At 46.6% G+C, this 21,189-nt stretch overlaps 1 protein-coding gene across 2 annotated transcripts in view; it reads right to left on the reverse strand.

Moving 5' to 3' along the window:
* The window catches only part of LOC102310883 (atrial natriuretic peptide receptor 1), a 79,867-nt gene extending 64,124 nt beyond the window's left edge, over positions 1-15,743 (reverse strand). The window contains exons 1-4 of one of the 2 annotated variants that reach the window (XM_042225942.1): positions 15,513-15,743; positions 14,578-14,669; positions 13,684-14,471; positions 3,781-3,968 (exon numbers count right to left, since the gene is read on the reverse strand). In XM_042225942.1, the coding sequence (XP_042081876.1) occupies positions 3,781-3,968; positions 13,684-14,416 (921 nt within the window). In that variant the 5' untranslated portion in view covers positions 14,417-14,471; positions 14,578-14,669; positions 15,513-15,743. Of the gene's footprint in view, positions 1-3,780; positions 3,969-13,683; positions 14,672-15,512 lie in introns of both variants that reach the window. The other variant, XM_042225941.1, reaches the window with a different exon arrangement.
* Positions 15,744-21,189: the final 5,446 nt, after the last annotated feature.

The following is a 21,189-nucleotide window of genomic DNA, read 5'->3' on the forward strand; positions in this document are numbered from 1 at the left end:
CTATCTCTAATGATCGGCTATGTACCACAGGCCTTCAAGCTGGCTGTAGTTAAACCTTTACTCAAAAAGCCATCTCTAGACCCAGCAGTCTTAGCTAATTATAGGCCAATCTCCAACCTTCCTTTCATATCAAACATCCTTGAAAGAGTAGTTGTCAAACAGCTAACAGATCATCTGCAGAGGTTTATTTGAAGAGTTTCAGTCAGGTTTCAGAGCTCAGCACAGCACAGAAACAGCTTTAGTGAAGGTTACAAATGATCTTCTTATGGCCTCTGACAGTGGACTCATCTCTGTGCTTGTCCTGCTAGACCTCAGTGCAGCGTTCGATACTGTCGACCATAATATCCTATTAGAGCGATTAGAACATGCTGTAGGTATTACAGGTACTGCACTGCAGTGGTTTGTATCATATCTATCTAATAGACTCCAGTTTGTGCATGTAAATGGAGAGTCCTCTTCACACACTGAGGTTAATTATGGAGTTCCACAGGGTTCAGTGCTAGGACCAATTCTGTTTACATTATACATGCTTCCCTTAGGCAGCATCATTAGAAGACATAGCATACATTTACACTGCTATGCTGATGACACCCAGCTCTATCTGTCCATGAAGCCAGATAACACACACCAATGAGTTAAACTGCAGGAATGTCTTAAAGACATAAAGACCTGGATGGCCGCTAACTTTCTGCTTCTTAATTCAGATCAAACTGAGGTTATTGTACTCGGCCCTGAAAAGCTTAGAAATATGGTATCTAACCAGATTCTTACTCTGGATGGCATTACCTTGGCCTCCAGTAACGCTGTGAGGAACCTTGGAGTCATTTTTGACCAGGACATGTCCTTCAACGCACATATTAAACAAATATGTAAGACTGCTTTCTTCCATTTGTGCAACATCTCTAAAGTTAGAAATATCCTGTCTCAGAGTGACGCTGAAAAACTAGTTCATGCATTTATTACTTCCAGGCTGGACGACTGTAATTCATTATTATCAGGATGTCCAAAAACTCACTGAAAAGCCTTCAGCTGATCCAAAATGCTGCAGCAAGAGTCCTGACAGGGACTAGAAAGAGAGAGCATATTTCTCCTGTTTTGGCTTCCTGTTAAATCCAGAATTGAATTCAAAATCCTGCTCCTCACATACAAGGTCTTAAATAATCAGGCCCCATCTTATCTTAATGACCTTGTAGTACCATATCACCCTATTAGAGCACTTCGCTCTCGCTCTGCAGGCCTACTTGTTGTTCCTAGAGTATTTAAAAGTAGAATGGGAGGCAGAGCCTTCAGTTTTCAGGCCCCTCTTCTGTGGAACCAGCTTCCAGTTTGGATTCAGGAGACAGACACTATCTCTACTTTCAAGATTAGGCTTCAAACTTTCCTTTTTGCTAAAGCATATAGTTAGGGCTGGACCAGGTGACCCTGAATCCTCCCTTAGTTATGCTGCAATAGACGTAGGCTGCCGGGGATTCCCATGATGCATTGAGTTTTTCCTTTCCAGTCACCTTTCTCACTCACTATGTGTTAACAGACCTCTCTGCATTGAATCATATCTGTTATTAACCTCTGTCTCTCTTCCACAGCATGTCTTTATCCTGTCTTCCTTCTCTCACCCCAACCAATCACAGCAGATGGCCCCGCCCCTCCCTCCCGGTACAAATCCTACCATGTGGATTCATGGATTTGTTTTTCACATTCTGTCTCTCACAGTTGAAGTGTACCTCTGGTGCAAATTACTGACCTCTGTCATCATTGTAGGTGGGGGAACTTGCACAATCGGTGGCTGACTAAATACTTTTTTGCCCCACTGTAGCTGTCTAAGCTGTGATCAACCCACTGTATGCTTCTGTTACAATACCGCACAGGCAATAGACAAGGAACACTAAAAGGCAGAAGGTTTATGCACAACTGCAAGTCTCTGGAGGATCCTACAGCTTCATGTTCGCAGGCCTCCAGAGGCACCAGCAGATTCAAATATGTGTTTGCTGCTTTGTAATGGCATCATTGTCCCTTTACCTGCAGGAACCCATGTGTGCTCTGACTCAGCCAAGGTTTTCATTACGTGTCCAAGGCATTCAACTATTTTATGCTTTTCAGCAGCAGAGATCATTTTTCCTTCCTACGTTGCTTGAAAATGGTGGTCTGCTTAATAATGTGGAACATCCTTCTTTAGTAGTGTTCCTTTAATTGGGCTCAGCTGGCAAACTGATGATCACAGGTGTCCGAGATTGATTTCAGTCATCCAAAGAGCTCTGAGACACAATCCCATTTAATTGAAAAACAACTTATTTAATCTTTATGACACTTAAACACAATTTGCATAATAACTTGGAACGGTGTATAAAATATAGTGGGTGCAACGATAAACAAAATCACGGTTCGATATTTTTTCGATACAAAAAAATGTTCATGCTTTTTAATTTGTCATTTATTAAAATTATAAATATATATTTTAACTCAAAAGTACAGTTTTTAAATTGAATGTTGCTGAAACAACAAAGTAATAAAAAAATAATCTATCTGATCGAGGAATCACTCATCTTTGGAAAAGAGAGTTTATTACAGAGAAATGGCTCTTTCCAAAATAAAAGCTATACTATCCGCTTCTTCTGGGCTATATTCTCAGCAGCATATTAAACATATCAGGTCCCCATAAGGAGAATCCTGTGCTAACGGCTGTCTAAATGACTCGGGTAAAGTTTGTAGCATGCTTGTTGTTTTTGTCTGCTTCCACTTGTCTTTGCACTAGGATGATGTCGGCGTAAATGTGCAGTCATATTCGTTGTGTTCCCACTAGTGCTGTCAGCGTTAATCTGAAATGACCTTAACGCCACAACACGGCAAATCTCCGTTAACGAGCTACCGCGGATCGCCCCGTGCGTGGGGCTGGACGGCCAACACGTTAACGAGCTAACTGCGCTAACACACTAGTTCCCACCCATGTAATTGAGCATTGCGTGGCACATCCAACATACTGTTTTACTTTAGTCCATGACACGCTTACCTTCAGGGTCATACGTCACATGAAAACCAAAATAATTCCAAACCTCAGATCTGAATGAGGGTGGGGGAGGTTCAGTTTGCCTGTTGCAACGAGCTTAGCTTCTGTCTCGCTAGCTTGCCCTGCGCTCAGTGAATCTGCTTCGACTACTCCGCCTAGGCTGCACTGTCGAGCGCAGATCCACTGAGCGCTCAACACAGACAGCATCGTCAGAAGGAAAGTTGATAAAATAAATTTAAAATGTTGTATTGTTCCATACATATGCGTACCGAACCGAAAGCACTGTATCGAACGGTTCAATATCCATACGAGTATTGTTGCACCCCTAATATTTAGTTATTTATCTTTTTTTCTTTGCTACATATTCCACATATCTTGCTTCGTATATTTAATGTCTTCAGTTTGTATCTACGATGTAAAAATGTAGTAAAAATAAAGAAAAAACATGAAATAAAAAGAGATTAATAACAAGTATGACTCAATGCAGAGAGGTCTATTAAGTCTATTAACTAGTGAGTGAAGAAGAAACACCCAATGCATCATGGGAATCCCCAGCAGCCTACGTCTATTGCAGCTTAACTAAGGGAGGATTCAGGGTCACCTGGTCCAGCCCTAACTATATGCTTTAGCAAAAAGGAAAGTTTGAAGCCTAATCTTGAAAGTAGAGCGTGTCATGTATCACGTATGATGTATGAGGCAGTGAGGTTCATGTGGAGTCAGCTGCAGTCAGGAGAGTCTGGTTTCTTTGACCGACCTCCTCCTGGATAATGATGCCATACCTGGAAGGCTTCCTTGGCAATAGCGTCCTCACGGTCCCCGCGGCGCCACGGCTGGCGGTGTTCAGATTTCAGGCTGTCGGCGAACACGTCGAGATAGAAAAAGACGTACTGCTCGTGAGTGAGATTTTCCCGCCTGAACTCAACCATCAACTTCCTGAAGACGTCAGGAGAACAGCAGACGAAGACCACTGAGGAGGAGAGAGAGGAAGAGTCACAGATGAAGATCAGAGTCAGCCCACGGCGCAGCACAGACCTGTGGGTCGCCCCCCTCTGCCTTCATGGCTGAGCTCACCTGCTCCACACCTGCTCTAATGTTCACGCTGACAGACAAACACATCTGATTGTTTTCTTTCCTTCCTGCCTCAGTGTGAGTCAATGAGGTTTCACCTCTGCAGGGAAAATGCAGTCTGATTGGACAGTCAGCCTCCTAGTAGCTGCACTTTTGGTACTCCTACATCACCTCCATCTACAGCTATCACCTTCCTCCATCACCCTCACACTTCCTGAGCTGGTGTTTCTCTAGAAAACACCCAGCACTGGTCTTCCACACACACACATATGGGTTCAAATTGTGGTCATAAATATTTTGTACTTGTAAATCAAGATTTGTATGTGTAAAAAGAATTGTGTGGACTTAGCCAAATAATCCGTGTGAAACTCTGCACTCAAGCTTCAAGTTACAAGTACGAATTTTGACCCTATTTTTCTTCCTTTTAGCTGATTGGTCAATGTCATGTCAATCACAAATGTAACTATCCAATCAGAGAACAGATGGGTTTGGCTGTCGAAGGGAGGCTTTTTTGAAGTGCAGGTCCTTGAAGGGTGATACAGTTTGAAGTGGAGGATCTCTCTATATTTATGAGGGGCGGCCGAAGAGTAAACTTTCAGTAAGTACTGAATATGATGTCACTTATTTCTGTGCGACTGTTTAATAATGAAGAACATTAAAACATGACTGTTGGCCACATGTCGGCAAAGTCATGTGACGTTAGTGACGTTTGTACTAACTTGGTTTTAAAGCCTTTAAATATGCGCCGTTCAATAGTCGACCTTAATCTGACAGAGAATGTGATGATTTATGGATAATTAAAGTCAGCACTGAGACAAATTTAGTAATGCCAACATGTTAAAAGAACAATATTTGTCTCTTATATATAACATAGTTATACATACAGTGTCAAAGGAACCTGTCTTTGAGTGAAGATTTAAGGTCCAGCTGTTAGCGTCATGGTTGCTAGGCAACCTGGGCAGCGCGACCGAGGCTAGACCGCCCATTTCACAAGCCTCGCACTTCCGGCCTTAGCGGTCTTTGAGTACGCAGCCCTTGTGGACCATTAAGGCTGCAGACCCTGAATTGGGACACAGCCAATAAGTGCTTCCTTACTGCTTCCATAGTCAGCAGCAGCCAGGTGCTGCTGATGCTGATGAATGCACCATCAGCAGGTGTGAGCACCTTTAAAAATGAGCATGTTTCTGAGGCACTGAGACGTGTTAGCACGATGCTGAGCAGTGATGTGAGGGAAGCACCTGGTGCTTTCACAGGAAAGATTATGAGACTACCTCCAAACAATCTACAGTGAGAGCGATCCATGAAGCTCCATCTCAGACTCTACAGAAGGCTAAAGGTCATGAAAGAACATCTGAGGTTTGTAAAACTGCGTCTGAAGAAAGCAGCAGACTACAGGAACAGGCGAGAGCGTAGTGAAAATATCTGTCCAAGGCTCACAGCAGCACACTTGCTCAAATGCATGAACCATGCATGTAGAGACCATTGTTCACCTTTTCTGTGTGAACCATTCTCAACTTGTTAACTTGTCATTTCTGAGGCTGGTGGCTTGGATGAGTTTACCCTCAGCAGCAGAGGGGACTCTGGGTCTTCCTGTCCTGGGCGTCCTCATGTGAGACAGTTTCATCGTAGCGCTTGATGGATTTTGGGGACACATTCAAAGTTTTAGCAATTTTACGGACTGACTGACCTTCAGTTCTTAACGTAATGATGGACTGTTGTTTCTCTTAGCTGATTGGTTGTTGCCATAATATGAATTCTAACAGTTGTCAAATAGGACTGTCAGCTGTGCACCAACCTGCTTCTGCCCAACACAACTGATGGTCCCAACGGCATTAAGAAGGCAAGAAACTCCACAAATGAACCCGGACAGGCTCACCTGTGAGGTGAAACCATGTCAGGAGGCTACTTACAGGAATCTAAAATATAAAACAGATTTAGTTGTTTATATTTTTTCTTTGCTACATATTCCACATATCTTGCTTCGTATATTAGATGTCTTCAGTTTGTATCTACGATGTGAAAATGTCATAAAAATAAAGAAAAAACATGAAATAAGAAGCTGTGTTCGAACTGGTTGCATAAAATCTTCATGTTAGAGTCTGAACTCTCCTTCTGATTGGCAGAGACTACTCAGGTGACCGAGCCAATCAGCGTCCACATCAAACATAAAGCACCACGTGATGAACCTAAATTGACCAGGAAACAATTCACATCTGCAGGAGTTCAACCGTCTCTGCTTCAGAGAAGAAAACTCAGCAGGTTTCACGCTCCACCCCCTCTAACAAGGAGGAGGAGCTTAACAATGCTGTCTGAAGGGCAGCTGTGTGTTTTGACAGAGACGGGAAAAATGAGTGCACTCAGAGAAATGTTTGTGACTCCAGCTGCTCCTGCCGGCTGTCGGGGCGAGTCTTCGTGGGTTTCCACAGAAACGGCGCTCCGTTGTTTCCTGTCTGGGTCAGGAGGACGTGATGTAAGGTGTTTGTATCTGCCCGCCGGCACAGTGGCTGCATTAAATAACCACAGCCTCGGGTTTTTCCTAACTGAAGGAAAACATCAGGTTAACGAGCGCTCTAAGCTCGCCATCCTGCTGATGCGTGCGGTATCCTGACCCTCCGCTCAGAGATGACGCTGCCATTTTAAATCTTTCCTGATGGCTTCACTGTGCTGCGGTCAGCTCAGAGCACCGCAGGCAGTCAGAGCTGACGTCTCCGTTTAACTCAGCAGCAGAGCGCAGGCCAAGCTGCCGCCGCTTCACCAGCTCGCCGTCTGCATCTGAGCGTGACCTCACACGCAGGAAAAGGAAGCTTCACTGAGGAAATGATGGAGTCAGAGCCTCATCCAGCTTCTCGTACTGGCACTGGTTTCCTTTGAGGTCAGAGGGCTGCGCTCCTCCTGTGTCAGGTTTCTGCTGCTTCCTCTTTCAGGACATGCGAAGCAGAAATCCAGGCTGCAGATGCAGACAGACACAAGCGTTCACCTCTGCACGACCTCCACGTCCACATTCGGTCTCAGGCCTAACATGTGCCCGGTGTGGGTCCTGCAGCTCTTTTACTCTGCAGGCCCTGCTGTCAGTGTCACACATACCAAATCGACCCGAATCCTTTTTGAGCTTTTTATTTCTGTACTGACGAGCAAACCTGGATGCTTCGGGGCGACCAAGCAAGTGATGGTCACAGTCAGAGGATCCCTGCAACTCTTCCAGCTGTCCCAGAATTCCCGTGCACATTCCATTCTGGGCCCTGCAGTATCAGCTCCATCCGAACGTGAACCTTCATAAAATCAGATCCAATAAGGTCGCCGTGTCACTGGCGTTTAAACCAGGCTGAAGCTGAGACGCTCAGGAAAAGCTCCAGAGCATTCCTCTGAGTTATGTTCGGCTGAAGGTTTTCAATTCAATTTTATTTATACAGCACCAAATCACAACAACAGTCACCTCAAGGTGCTTTATATGGTAAGGTCGACCCTACAATAATACATACAGAGAAAACCCAACAATCATATGACCCCCTATGAGCAGCACTTTGGCGACAGTGGGAAGGAAAAACTCCCTTTTAACAGGAAGAAACCTCCAACAGAACCAGGCTCAGGGAGGGGCGGGGCCATCTGCTGTGATTGGTTGGGGTGAGAGAAGGAAGACAGGATGAAGACATGCTGTGTTTGTTGCCGTTAATGCGTTCCTGAAACTTTCTCGTGTAAACAGGGTGATCCTCCATCAGCTCATCCACTCTCATCACTTCTTGTTCCTTCACACAGAGTGGAGAAGTTCCTGTTTAAAGAAAAACGCCACTGGGGTTCACACACGGCCCAAAGTCGAGCAGACCGCAGATCACATGACCTGTCAGGTGATCAGGAGCACAGACAGAGGTCACAGCTCGACGACGGATGTCTAAAGTCACACGAGGTCAGACCTACCAGCTGTAACCACCCATCGTACTCAAGAACACCTGTGCAGGGTTGAACACCAGCTTTCTGATTGGTACATGAGCCACCTGAGTTGCAGCTGCACCCACCGGTCTGAACATGCCCCTTCACAACAGTAACGACAGCAGATTGGTGGTTGGTGTCTGAACCCCCGTTGGCAGGCTGCCGGCAGGTGGTTCGGCACCGAAACAACACAAATGTGACATCATCATCGTGACAGCTCAGACTGAGCCTCCCTCACAGATCTCATCGCCGATCAGCTGATTTTCCAGTGCACTCAGCTCCACGTCTGCAATCAGTTTCCAGCTCGGCGCCGTGACATCATCCAAAGCGAAGCAATAAATTTGCGGGTCGCCCCCCGCCCCCTCCCAGCCCCTCACTACTGACATTCCACCATATTAATCTTTAACCGCTGCCAGATGGACAGGAAGCAGCAGAGTGGGCTGAAGCACGGCCTCGTGGGTACGTTTGTTCAGGATGAGCTGCTTGCTTCATCACCATGGCGACGGCACACGGAGAGCATGATGTCAGAGGATGTTTGAGCTGCAGTTTGGCTTCAGGAGTCCAGAACCGCCAGAACCACTTCAGTCTGCTTCCTGCACACATCACCAACGTAACGACGAGCTTTCACACCGTAGGACGTTTCTCTCAGAGCAACTTTGACCAAAAACAACCGCATGCACATACAAACACACTATGTACGTTATAAATTGACTGTACAGAAAAATTAATATTAAATCAACTTTGCTAAAATTATGTTGAACTGTAGTCTACTCTGGTCCCGTCCCCAGGCTAAACCCCCCAAAACGTGACCATCCAGAGTTGGGACCAGGAAGCAATTAAAAACCAGCAACAAAAAAGTCACACAATGAAACAACAATACGGTATCCTGAACAGGATGGATGATGGATCTGTAGGGATGGGTATCATTTAGGTTTTATCCGATGCCGGTGCCAAACTGGTACTTTTGAAACAGTGCGGTGCATAAACCAGAGCTTCCCAAAGTGTGGGGCCCAAACAGGATCCCACGTTCTTGATTTTTAGTTCACAAACACTTGTTGTAATGACTAACTGCTCCTGACATGTTGGAGATGTTTGCTCTTTATACAGTAAAGTTACAGCGGGATACAAATAACATCAGGCTGATCCTGCCACGATTTGTTCCCCCGGTTCAAATCACAGACAAACAGGATCCCACAGCTGTTTATGTTTTTGAACCCATTTTCACAGAGAGGCATTTTTGATTTGATAGCAATGTTGAATATTATTACACAGGAAAAAACAACTACAGTAAAATAATGACACCGTGAGCCTCTGCCTTTGTAAATGGAGGGACAGTAACTGCTGTAAAACCTGCAGACAGTCAGATTAACAGTATTGTGTCTCTCTCTGCCATTCTGCAGTTCATCTCATGTAAACAATAACGTGGCCACAGCGTGACGTGAAAAAGGCACATAGCTTTGACGTTGCGTGACAAACTCTGTATTCCTCGTCCACACATAAACGCAAAAAAGGAGTTTTAAAAATCTCCGTTTTCAGTGATTCGAAACATCGTTTACGTGGATGAAACAGCTGTGTGTTCAAAAATACCCGTGTAGGTGCGGACGCAGCGTAAAAGAGTTAGTAGTTTATTTTGTTACTACCTGTAATTTATTGCAGATTACTTGTATTTGCTTAATTGTTTACTAAATGTTTGAGGTGTGAAGTAAACTGCAATGGAGCAAAATATGGGCGTGTGTGGTTGGAGGATGTGTTTGTGCGTGCGCGCCGGGGGGGGGCAGCATTCTTCTTGTAAAACAAAGGGGGGCCTAGCGAAAAAGTTTGGGAACCACTGGCTTAAACGGTGCGTAAAGAATGGAGAACAAACTTTGTCCAAAAACGTCTCGTGTTTTTATTTTTAGCAGTCTCTTTTTTTCTGCAAAATGAAAACCAAGTTAGCCTCTTCTGTTGATACAACACCTCCTTTGGTTGGAAGCGGTGCTTAAACAATGGAAAATACAAACTTTGTCCTAAAACCTCTCATATCTGGCTGGCCTCGTTATCAGCCGGCAGCCATTAGCACTAATGCGTCAGCAAACAGTGACGCGGTGGAATCAGCGAGTGCTGTAAAGAGCTCACGCTGAGAGCACTCGTTAGGGTTCACTTTGGTCTCCAGTGAGACTTACAAACTAGTTCCACTCTCGGCTCCTATTAGCCCGTTAGCTGCGAGGAGCTAGGAGCTCGCCCCCTTGGTGGACTGGGATAGAGGGTAGAGTGGTCGCCCCGTGATCGGGAGGTCGAGGTTTCAAATCAACTGAACGGCTACCCTGAGGAACCCCTGAGCGAGGTACCGTCCCCACACACTGCTCCTCATGCGCTGCACTGGTGGCTGCCCACTGCTTCACTGGCTGAATGGGTTAAATGCAGAGGAATTTTTCCTATAGGGACTAACACATACACATTATTATTATTATTAATGAGGGCAGGGCTGATGAACTGAAGCAAGAGGTTAATCAGCTGGAGGGCTCTTCAGTCCCAGGAGCTTCTCTGCAAACTCTCAGGGCTCATCTGCACCAAAGGACCGACGCCTCTGCTCACAGGAAACTTTGAACCCATGTCTCCAACTTGTCAACTGGAGTCCAGACTGGAGCTAACTGGATGATTATTCTGCCTGCTGCTGACCAGGAACCACAGGAAGCCATTTATGGGTTTTTATCTCAGTGAAGCCTTTCAGTGTAATTGTCCTGTTGGCTGTGCTGACAGAGACGTGCGTGGCGTTTTACCGCACAGATTATCCAGAAGCTTCCAGACACCCTGTAGCCTGCAGAAGACGGATTTCCCCACCGCAGAGCTCCTGGAGTCAAACTGTAGCTCACCTGCAGCTCACACTCCTCTGAGGCTGATTCGCTGCTGTCTGATGCCGTGCCTAATAAAGAGGCTGAGCTGTACTCAGAGCAGCTTGTCTCATAGTGTTTGATTAAGGAGACAAAAGGCAGACACAAGGTAAAATTAGCCTCAGTGTGTTTGGCAGGAAATACCTACAGATCTGATAGGCGTCCGTGGCGGCCTTATAAGGCGGCAGGTTGTGACCTCTGTTAATGAATGTGCTGTCGGGAGGTTTGCTGGCTCTGTGGGAACCGGAGAGGGAAGCTGTCTGAGGCTGTTTGTTCGAGCTCTCGGCGGGTTTACACACTGATACACCTCCGCAGATAGAGGACGCTCGATTTATGACTCCATCGCTAAACTGTGGCCGAGCCGAAGGCACCACGTCTCAGGTCCTGTGCTCCCCCTCAGCTCACCCGACAGACTTTCACTCCCACAAACTCCCAGCCTCTCTGAATTATCCATCACACGCGAGTCCCAGCCTCTCCTCCTGCTCCTGCTCTGTGTGCAAACGGCTTCACGGACGCTCAAAGTCCTCGCTTTGTACTGGAGAAACTATGCTGTTATAGTTTGACAGCAGAAATGATGAAAAGACGATCAAAGACAGCGAGCGACGCAGGAAGGTTAGAGCGCTTTGTGGATGACTAAAACCCTGAAAAGTCAGGGCCTGGAGGCAGCTCGTCTGCACGTCTGCACCTCAGCCCGGCCGAGGCCGTGATCTCCGCTCACGGATCTCAGCTGGAGAACGGGCCGAAGCTCCGAGTGCAGGAGTTCGTCTGCAGGTGTATCTGCACGGCGGCTGGGACACGAAACCCAGGTTAGAGTGTCACGAGGAAAAAACAGCCAGATGTGGGTCTACGGTGGCAAGCTGTAGCGGTTTTTCAAAATAAAAGCCCTGTGCTTCATGCAGGACTTCAGAGGCTAAAGAGAATCTGGTCAAAACCGTAAAATCATCCACATACGCAGCTTACTGAAACACAACTTTCAGCACCAGCATCCGTACTGCCAGCTGCTGTCAGTTTATCTACACTGCAGGACGATGCTTTACTGCAGTACCGAGTCAGAATCCTTCTGTTTAGACTCTGAGGGCTCCGGCATTAAACCTGAACGCAGGTCTGATCATCTCTGACAGGAAATGACTTAACAACAGGTGTGTGTCTGCAGCTCCTCTGACAAACCAGCCACAGCATCGCGGTCGATTCAGCTCGAGTTTCTGCCTCTGCTGCAGAGGAGGGGGAGGAGGTAGAGGATCGCACACACACACATCGTTTCTGTGTGTGTGTGTGTGTGTGTGTGTGTGTGTGTGTGTTCCTCTGAGTATTCATATCTTTGTGAGGACCTGACCCCGCGAGTTTGGAGCATGTTAGTTACAGCGTTAAGGTGGTTTGGGGTAAACGGTCAGTTAGACGTCCCTACAAGTTATGAATACCTGACGTGTAGGGATGGGTATTGATAAGATTTTCACGATTCGATTCTTTATCGATTCTCTTATCGATTCTTTTTAAAAAGGAGAACACTAAGGTCGATTAGCTTAGAACTTTGTTTTATATCTTCTCTTTGAACAAGATAGAAATTTAGGAGTAACATGGCCTTACAAACCCAACAGTGAGATCTTAAGAGATCCAGCCTACGGCTCTTCAATGGGGTGTCACAGGGTCCCCAGGAAAAAAAATGTAAATGTAAAATAATAAAATAAATATTCTTCTGTAGCAATAACAAAGTATAACATAAATTATTCTGTAGCAATTACACAAGAATATCCAGTAATGTCCCTGCCTACAATTAAACACATTCACTTACTGAAAATCACCTGCTGTGGCAAACGGGTGCAAGCCTTTGACCACAAACTGAGTCACTGCTCGGTGACATTCGTCTATCCTGGCCTGAAAGGAGACGCTACCGGCAGACTGCAGCGAGAACTGCCAGCATCTGAGCCAGACTCTGTCTCATCATGGTCACTAAATGCACAGTAATGGCAGGTTTGTAATAAGGCAGATCGCGCTAACATAATATGCACTGTTAGTTGATTATTTACCTGCCGCATTAACGGGAGAGGACGTGCAAACGTTACCGCTGCTGCTGGGTTGAGATTCACGACCGACGATTAAAAACACGACATTCATTTAAGGTCATCGCGTGTTTTGTGAGCAAATGCTTTTGCATATTCGTAGTGTTTCCTCCCTTAAATGAAATATCTACTTTGCAAGTATTGCAAGTTGCCCTGTTGTCATCCGTTCTCGTAAAGTATAACCAAACTTTTGAGCGTTTGAGCCGCCGTGTTTCCTGCCAGGTAAATGACGCTCCGCAACGTGGTGACGTCATTCGGGGCGACTGGAATCGATAAGGGAATCGTTTGCAAAAATGGCAAACTTCCAAGGAACTGAAACAGTGGGATTCAGGTCTTCGATACCCATCCCTACCAACGTGTGCGTGTTTGTGTAGCAGCAGGGTGATGCTGTGCACAGATAAAGGTTTCCGATTGGACAGACCGGTGCGATCTACCTGGTGCCTGCTGGTTTTTCTGGACTAACACAAGATGTTGACAAAGCTGATTTCTTTTGCTGCGAGGAAAGCAGCGTGGTGTGGACGTCGCATAATGTCAGTTGCGAGGATCAAAGAGAAAGCACGCCACCGAAGCTCGCCACATGCCGAAAATGCCACGTCCAGGTGAGCAGCTCTCTGATTTGCTCGAGCGTGTTTGTTCACATTCAATTTTAGTTAAAACTCTGATCTGATTCAGATGACCTTAACCTACAGGTGTCATGAAGGGGGCGTCACCTACAGAGACCAGTTTGGAAGCACGTTTATTTGGCGGCCGGTCGCGGACTCACCTCGCCCGTTATCCTGGATTTTGGAGAGGATCTGGGAGTAGGTCACGGACTCCTCCATGAACACGCTTTCCTCGACGCTGATGTTGATGTTGCTCAGCTCCATGTACAGACCCTCGATGGCGAAGTAGCACGGCCGGTCGTCCTTCTTGTTGTCGCTGAAGACAACCATCACCTGTTCCCGCCACCCAAAATGCTCGCAGATCCGCACCGCGAACCGCCCAAGCTTCTTGTGCGTTGGCCCCGTGTTGGTGATGGACAGGTACGTTCCGCTGGAAAACGCCACGGCCGGGGCGCCTGCCGTCACCATGGGGACGCTCCAGTGGGTGGTGAAGAGGCCGACGGGGGAGGAGCTGTAGGAGCAGCCGGGCCCGATGAACGCCCACGGGTTGTAGGCGAGTTTCAGGTCCACCGCCATGAGCGGGGCGACGGACTCGGAGCACATCCCATCCTTGTCCTGGCTGTTCTTGAAGAAGTACACAAGGTGATGGTTGGGGAGGAGGGTGGGGTCGGCGTTGATGTTTCTGACGGCCCGGTCCACAGCAGGGCCGATGCGAGGCCACGCCCACGGGTATCTGGTGTTGTTCTCTGGTAAAATGACAGCCAGTGTGATGTTCTGGAGGCGTTCGTGGTCATGCTGGGTTTGACCCGGGCCGTGAGTTCGGGCCTCCACTGGCAGGCTGAGCAGAACCGGCAGAGCCAGCAGGAGGGTGGCGCCTTCCTTCCAGCGGGCCATCCTCCACCCACAGGTGGTCCACGTCCACCGCAGCTGGGTAACCGAGCGCCGCGAGCTGCAGAGACACAACAGAGGCATTAGACAGGCCTGAGGTGTGAAACTCGCTGTAAGCAAAGCCTAATCACATGCTGAGCACAGCGCGAGCTGCCGCCACGCCTCACCTCACTCCAACAATCTGCTCCGTCAGTCCTTAAAGGCCTCGCCGAGGCGGGGGAGACAAACTCCCTGAAGCGTTCCTGGAAGACCGTCCACCCTCTAAACAAACAAGATGAAGCCGCCGTGATGTCAGACAAATACGCGCCATCGGTCGGCCTCATGAGCGCCAGACCTGCCTGTGCTAAAGTGAGACCGCCATTGAAGCTTCATACCATCATTTATTTATACAGCACCTTAAAAACAACACATGGCTGACCAGCAGAAATAATAAAAAAATACAATAAATAAATAACAATAACAGTGTCAGTTACCCACTGAGTCAAAGGCCAGTGAATAAAAATGAGTTTTGAACCAGCACTGATGTGCAGAGGAGGCTTCGGGGCCACAGCAGCGGACGCACGTTTCAGCCGTGATTTAGGGGCTGAGACCGTCCACTGAAGGAAAACACGCTCCTCGTCACGCCTCATTCACACACACACTAACACAGACTGGGGCAGCCAGGTTTCGAACCACCAACCTTCTGATCAGTGGATGGTGAACCTCCTGAGCCACAGCCGCCCCTAAAACAACCTGAACGTGGAGCAGCTCAGGGCGTCAGACACACTGTGGATGGGGGTGGATGTGGGTGATGGTGGGGGGATGTGGGTGATGGGTTCGTGCTCGTCTCCCAGTGCAGCTTTCAGCACAGAGACAGGCTCAAAGGTGCCACTCTGCCACGCCAGTTGCTCATCCTGCAGCTGTGACCGTGTGCACACGGGATCACCTGTGGGCACGTTGGCACTAACGAGCTTCCATACACGCCGTGCCTGAAAGCGTCTGCGCCCGCGGACCGCAGCTGTCCGTCCTCGGGCTTCCTGAACTTTGGAAAAGTGTGTCTCCAAAACTTTAACGCTGTAAAAACACGTTCAGAGATAAAAACACGGAACTTCAGCACACTTACATTCAGCGCGTTCACGTGCGCAGCCGCGACCCTCGGTGCGTGCAGATCAGCTGTAAATCCTCCAAGTCCGCTCAGGTCACAGGCACGAGACCTCCGGAGTGTCAGCCCGAGCCCACTCAGCTCCCACTGCCACACAGCGGCGGAGCACCCGGACCGACCACAGCCTGCAGGGCGGAGAGCCGGGGAGGAGCGGGGGGAGGAACCAGACCAGGGCTGCACGGCAGAGGCAAACAGCCTCTACAGCCCAGCGGCGCTGTCACTGCGCCCTCTGGTGGCCGCCTGCAGTTCCTCTGGTGTCCAGCAGAGGCAGCAGAGCGTCAGTCTCCACAGACGCCCATGTTATCAGAATCAGATCATTTATGAGGAAATGATGTGTTTACAGTCGCTCCAAGACAATGAGAGCAACAGACTGAACCAGTGAAATAATGTACAGTTACAAACATAAGAAATCGCTCAATTATAAACATCCAGAATATTACAGAGGTGAAATATATATGATTGACATTTTTATTTTTTTAAACGAACTTTATTTAGAACAATAACAATGACAATCTCAAAGAGACAAGCGACATATTGAATCATTCAGAACAGAATCACACCTCCTTTTTCTTTTCTCCCAATCAGAGGAATACACATCACTGCCACAGTTGGTACACCACGATGAAATCGACAATAACTGAAAGTAAACACACATACACACACAGACATATATATGCATACATGTCTGTGTGTATAAATGTGTACGTATGCATATACACACACGCATACGTACACATTTATACACACACATCTACATAATAATAATAATAATATAAAAAGATGAATAACCAATACAAAAATAACTAAATAACAATAAAAAAGAATGAAAAACAAGGAACAGAAATAAAGGAGACAAGGGGGATCACAGAGAAATCAAACTCTTCTAAAAAACTATGCAGTTTGATTGCTCGGAGCTTATTTATTAGCTTAAGAGATTTACGGGAGTTCGTTTTTAAGAGCAGGCCATGAAGGGGGGATTTAGCATATCGGCATTTATGAATGTAATGCTTTGTTATAATAATGATATATGATTGACCTGTGAATTTCACCATGTGCTGTGCGTTAGATGGAGCTGTACAGAAATCCACAGACAGTGGTGCATTATGGGTAATCTCAGTCTCTCACTGAACGTGCTCCTGTGACTGGCCAGCACGTCATTGAGTGGGTGGGCGGTATTATCCAGCATCGTCCTTATCTTGGACAAACATCCACCTCTCTGACACCACCCTAATAGGGTCCAGCTTTGAGGTAGAGCAGGTCACCTACTGATCAGAAGGTTGGTGGTTCAATCCCTGCATGCTAAGTATCCTAACCTCCGATGCATCCATCAGAGTATGAATGTGTCTGCATGTAGTCAGAAAGCACCAAGTATAGAGACGGTGAATGGTGCACGTTGTACAGAGCGCTTTGAGTACTCTGGGAGAGTAGAAAAGTGCTGTATAAGAATCAGTCCACTTAGTATTTAACACCAGTGTCCACATCTCTTCTTCGCCAGTTTGTCAGCTAACTTGTGTTAGTAACAGGCCATCTTTACTCGCCGTACTAAGTAACTATGGATAACTTTCCATACTGTCCTTGTGGTCTCTGGATTCACCACTGCCTGCAGCCCGCTCACTTCTTGGACGCTGGTCACCACCTTTCCCCATCTGCCTGGATCTCCAGATCAATCAGCCTGGAGGTTGTTTACACCCTTGCTGGATGCTCACCCGGCTATCCACGCTTCTCTTCATGCCATTACCACTCCACCTGCCATAACTCAGTCTGTCTCCTCATCTACACCCCGGGCTTCCTGAGCCTCTGCTGATAAACCTTTCCCTCTGTTCACAGAGCCCCGCACATCTGACACACGTTGTAGCAGTACCTCTCTGGGTTTTCTTTGTGTCACCAAATAAAGCTTGTGAGAAACCTTACCATTGCTTCCCGTACTCATATCCATATCTGGGTCCACGTCCACGTATTGGTCTCTGAGCCCCGTAACACTCACAGGTCAATTCAATTCTGTTTTATTTAAATAGCGCCAAATCACAACAAAAGTCACCTCAAGATGCTTCGTATTGTAAGGTAGACCCCACAATAATACATACAGAGAAAAACCCAACAATCATGTGACCCCCTATGAGCAGCACTTTGGCGACAGTGGGAAGGAAAAACTCCCTTTTAACAGGAAGAAACCTCCAGCAGAACCAGGCTCAGGGAGGGGCGGGGCCATCTGCTGTGATTGGTTGGGGTGAGAGAAGGAAGACAGGATAAAGACATGCTGTGGAAGAGAGACAGAGGTTAATAACAGATATGATTCAATGCAGAGAGGTCTGTTAATACATAGTGAGTGAGAAAGGTGACTGGAAAGGAAAAACTCAGTGCATCATGGGAATCCCCGGCAGCCTACGTCTATTGCAGCATAACTAAGGGAGGATTCAGGATCACCTGGTCCAGCCCTAACTATATGCTTTAGCAAACAGGAAAGTTTGAAGCCTGATCTTGAAAGTAGAGATAGTGTCTGTCTCCTGAATCCAAACTGGAAGCTGGTTCCACAGAAGAGGGGCCTGAAAACTGAAGGCTCTGCCTCCCATTCTACTTTTAAATACTCTAGGAACAACAAGTAGGCCTGCAGAGCGAGAGCGAAGTGCTCTAATAGGGTGATATGGTACTACAAGGTCATTAAGATTAGATGGGGCCTGATTATTTAAGACCTTGTATGTGAGGAGCAGGACTTTGAATTCACGGACAGAGCTGGGTGTCAAATGTTTGCTATGCCTTCTGATGCTGCTGCCTAAAGGAAGCATGTATAATGTAAACAGAATTGGTCTGTTTGGGAGCTGACACAGTCTTTTTGGAGATGGGTTTTTGGGGGGGTAGCAGGAGGAGAGAAGCTGCAGAGAGGCGTGTAAGACTGCAACTCTGCTTCCTGGTCCCAACTCTGGATAGTCATATTTTGGGGGATTTAATAAATTTGTCCATATTTCTAGAAATGAGAGCTGCTCCATCCAAAGTGGGATGGATGCCGTCTCTCCTAACAAGACCAGGTTTCCTCCAGAAGTTTTGCCAATTATCTATGAAGCCCACTTTGGTTTTTTTAGACAAATTAAATGGAGAATCTGCACCTTCAACATAACAGTTGTGCCATTTGAAAAGTGTCACTTTCAGCATTAAGGCACATCTTTTACTCTGAAGGCAGTCATTTCTCCCCCCGACCATGACCCTTGGTCCTGAGAGAGTCCTCTGTGCAGACTGTGTGTGACAGAGGTTTGCAGCTGTATATAGGTGCACTGCTTATAATAAGAGTATGTTCATGGTGGGGTGAGTTGGACCTGTTGTGGTTTAAGAACCAGCTTTAAAAACAGAAGCAAAGAAAAAGCTCCTCACTCTGAACGTGTTTCAATAAAACATAAAGAATGAAGTATTGATTTTGCTCAAATATGCACTTCCTGGGTTCATTTGTGCTCCTGCAGCTTCCAGTGTCTCAGAAAATCTTCTTCAGAGTGAACATGAAGAGCAGGATCAGCTGGGAACATGTGACCAGGTGCTGATGTACTTCCTGTTAGGACACCAAACATGAATTATAGATTTCCTTCCAGCTGGAATCAAACATCCCCAACAGCCACGTGCAGAGGGGGGAGGGGGGGGCTAGAGGGCTTGAGCACCCGCCCCTTTCCTGATGGTGCCAAGTGCCCTTTTGTTGAGGCAACTTAAAAAATAATATTTAATTTTTTTAATGTGTGTGTGCGTGCGGAGTCCGTCTGTGCCCCTCAACAATAATATTTAACTATTAATCACAGTTTTGCTAAATAAAAGGATCGGGCTTGCATCATTACATGATTTTCCACTTCTGGATACAATTCAGAAAGTCTAGACTCAGAGAAATGCGCCCTGTGTAGACCTTAAATTGAATAAGTCCAAGAGGAGCGCAGGAGGTGGAGATCGTACCTTCGCTATAGCCTGTTCCCAAGACTCCTCATGGATTTGAATTCCTAGTTCTCCTTCCCGTGGACACTTAAGCTTAACATTAGAGTGGTTACTAAAAGACGGGATAGTATCATAGAGTTTCGAAATGGTTCCTCTGTGATGAGGAATAAATGATAGCGTAGTTTCCCACTGCTGTTCTGGAGGTAAAGAGGGGAAATTTGGGAAACACTTGGCAACAAAATTTCGAATTTGAAAATAGCGAAACAAATGGGTGGTAGGGAGATCGTACCGAGAGGCACAGAGAGACTTGATGAATTTAAGAATCTTATGATTTAATAAAGAAATTTGTACAGAGACGGTAAAATTCTGATGACTGATAACGTAGATGAATACAACAGACGAGGAGCAGGGGTTTAAATGCACAAAGGAGACAGTCAGCGACAACTCGGGACAACTGGAGACATTTAAGGATGCAGGGACTGACAGAGACGGGGACGACGTCTCATCGTGACGAGTAAAGTTGATCTTGCCTGGCTGGGCAGCTGTCTGGGTGCTCAGCACCCCCAAAGCTCTGATTGTATCGCCCCTGTTCTTCAGTCCTAGAACTGAAGAAGCTTCTCAGATGAGAGGTGAAACGTCTTCAAGCAACTTAAAGATTTACTCTACTAAGTACACGCTTAATGTACTTGTTCTACTTTCTGATACTGTTTGACTTTATTCTGGATCAAAAGATTGTACTTTGTACTGCACAGGATTTATTTTTAAGATTTAGTTTCTTATTTGTGTTATAGAAACCATGCACAGCTGCAAGGATGCGATGACGTATCACGTGTCCTTCTGAAAGTGCAGCTCCACAGCACAAGTACGTTTACTTGGATGACACCAGGGGGCGACACAGAGCCTGTCAGCCATCTTATAGCAAGTTAAACATAAACAAAGGTTAAAAATTGTTTCTTTCTTATAATTCCAAATTTATTTTTATTATAAATAAACAAACAATAAAAGTAATAAACTGAAAATAAGATAAGAACTCACTAAAAATAAAAGCGATTCAGATAACAGTCAGTCCACTGTGAGTTTCTTTATCATCCATCGTTACTTAGCAGGAAGTCTTCGCCCCCCCCACCCCACTATTGGAGCCACCATTTCAGCAGGAAGTAGAAGTGACCCCCCCCCTTTCAGGATTGTGTCATCAATTATTCAACAGGAAAGGCTGTAAATATTCAAAAAGATGTCACATCCAGCCTGACTGCAGGGACTTCATTACCCACGAGCCCCGTGGGGTTGGCTGGGACTGTATGTTGAACACGTCTTCATTATTCACTCGTCATTAGCGTCACGTTTAAACCTGCTGATGCTTCTGTTCCAAGAGGCCTCAGAATAAGGTCTTTTGAGGCCTTCCTGCACTACGATGGCCACCTGCTCACCTGCTCGTGTGTGATGGTTCACTGACAGCTTTACAATGAGAGAATAAGACCATTAGAGCTCTCAGAAAGGCCCACGGTACAAGGAACAGACTCCACAGGCACCTCTTGATAAGAGACCTTCGGGTTTATTAAAGGCAGCTTTTACCAGCCCGCTCAGTTTCCCTGCTGTGGTTCGACCGGCAGCTGCTGAAGGCATCAGCGAGTGCAGTGTAAAGCTTTGAGGAAATATTCTGTGGACTGATGAGACAAAGCTGAACTCTGGAAAGTTTGAGTCCAGTTACATCAGCACGACACTAACAGAGGATTTC

The sequence above is a fragment of the Haplochromis burtoni genome, unplaced genomic scaffold (assembly GCF_018398535.1).
Source record: "Haplochromis burtoni strain Fernald_Lab_line unplaced genomic scaffold, NCSU_Asbu1 Contig_190, whole genome shotgun sequence".
In the NCBI taxonomy this organism is placed as follows: Eukaryota; Metazoa; Chordata; class Actinopteri; order Cichliformes; family Cichlidae; genus Haplochromis; species Haplochromis burtoni.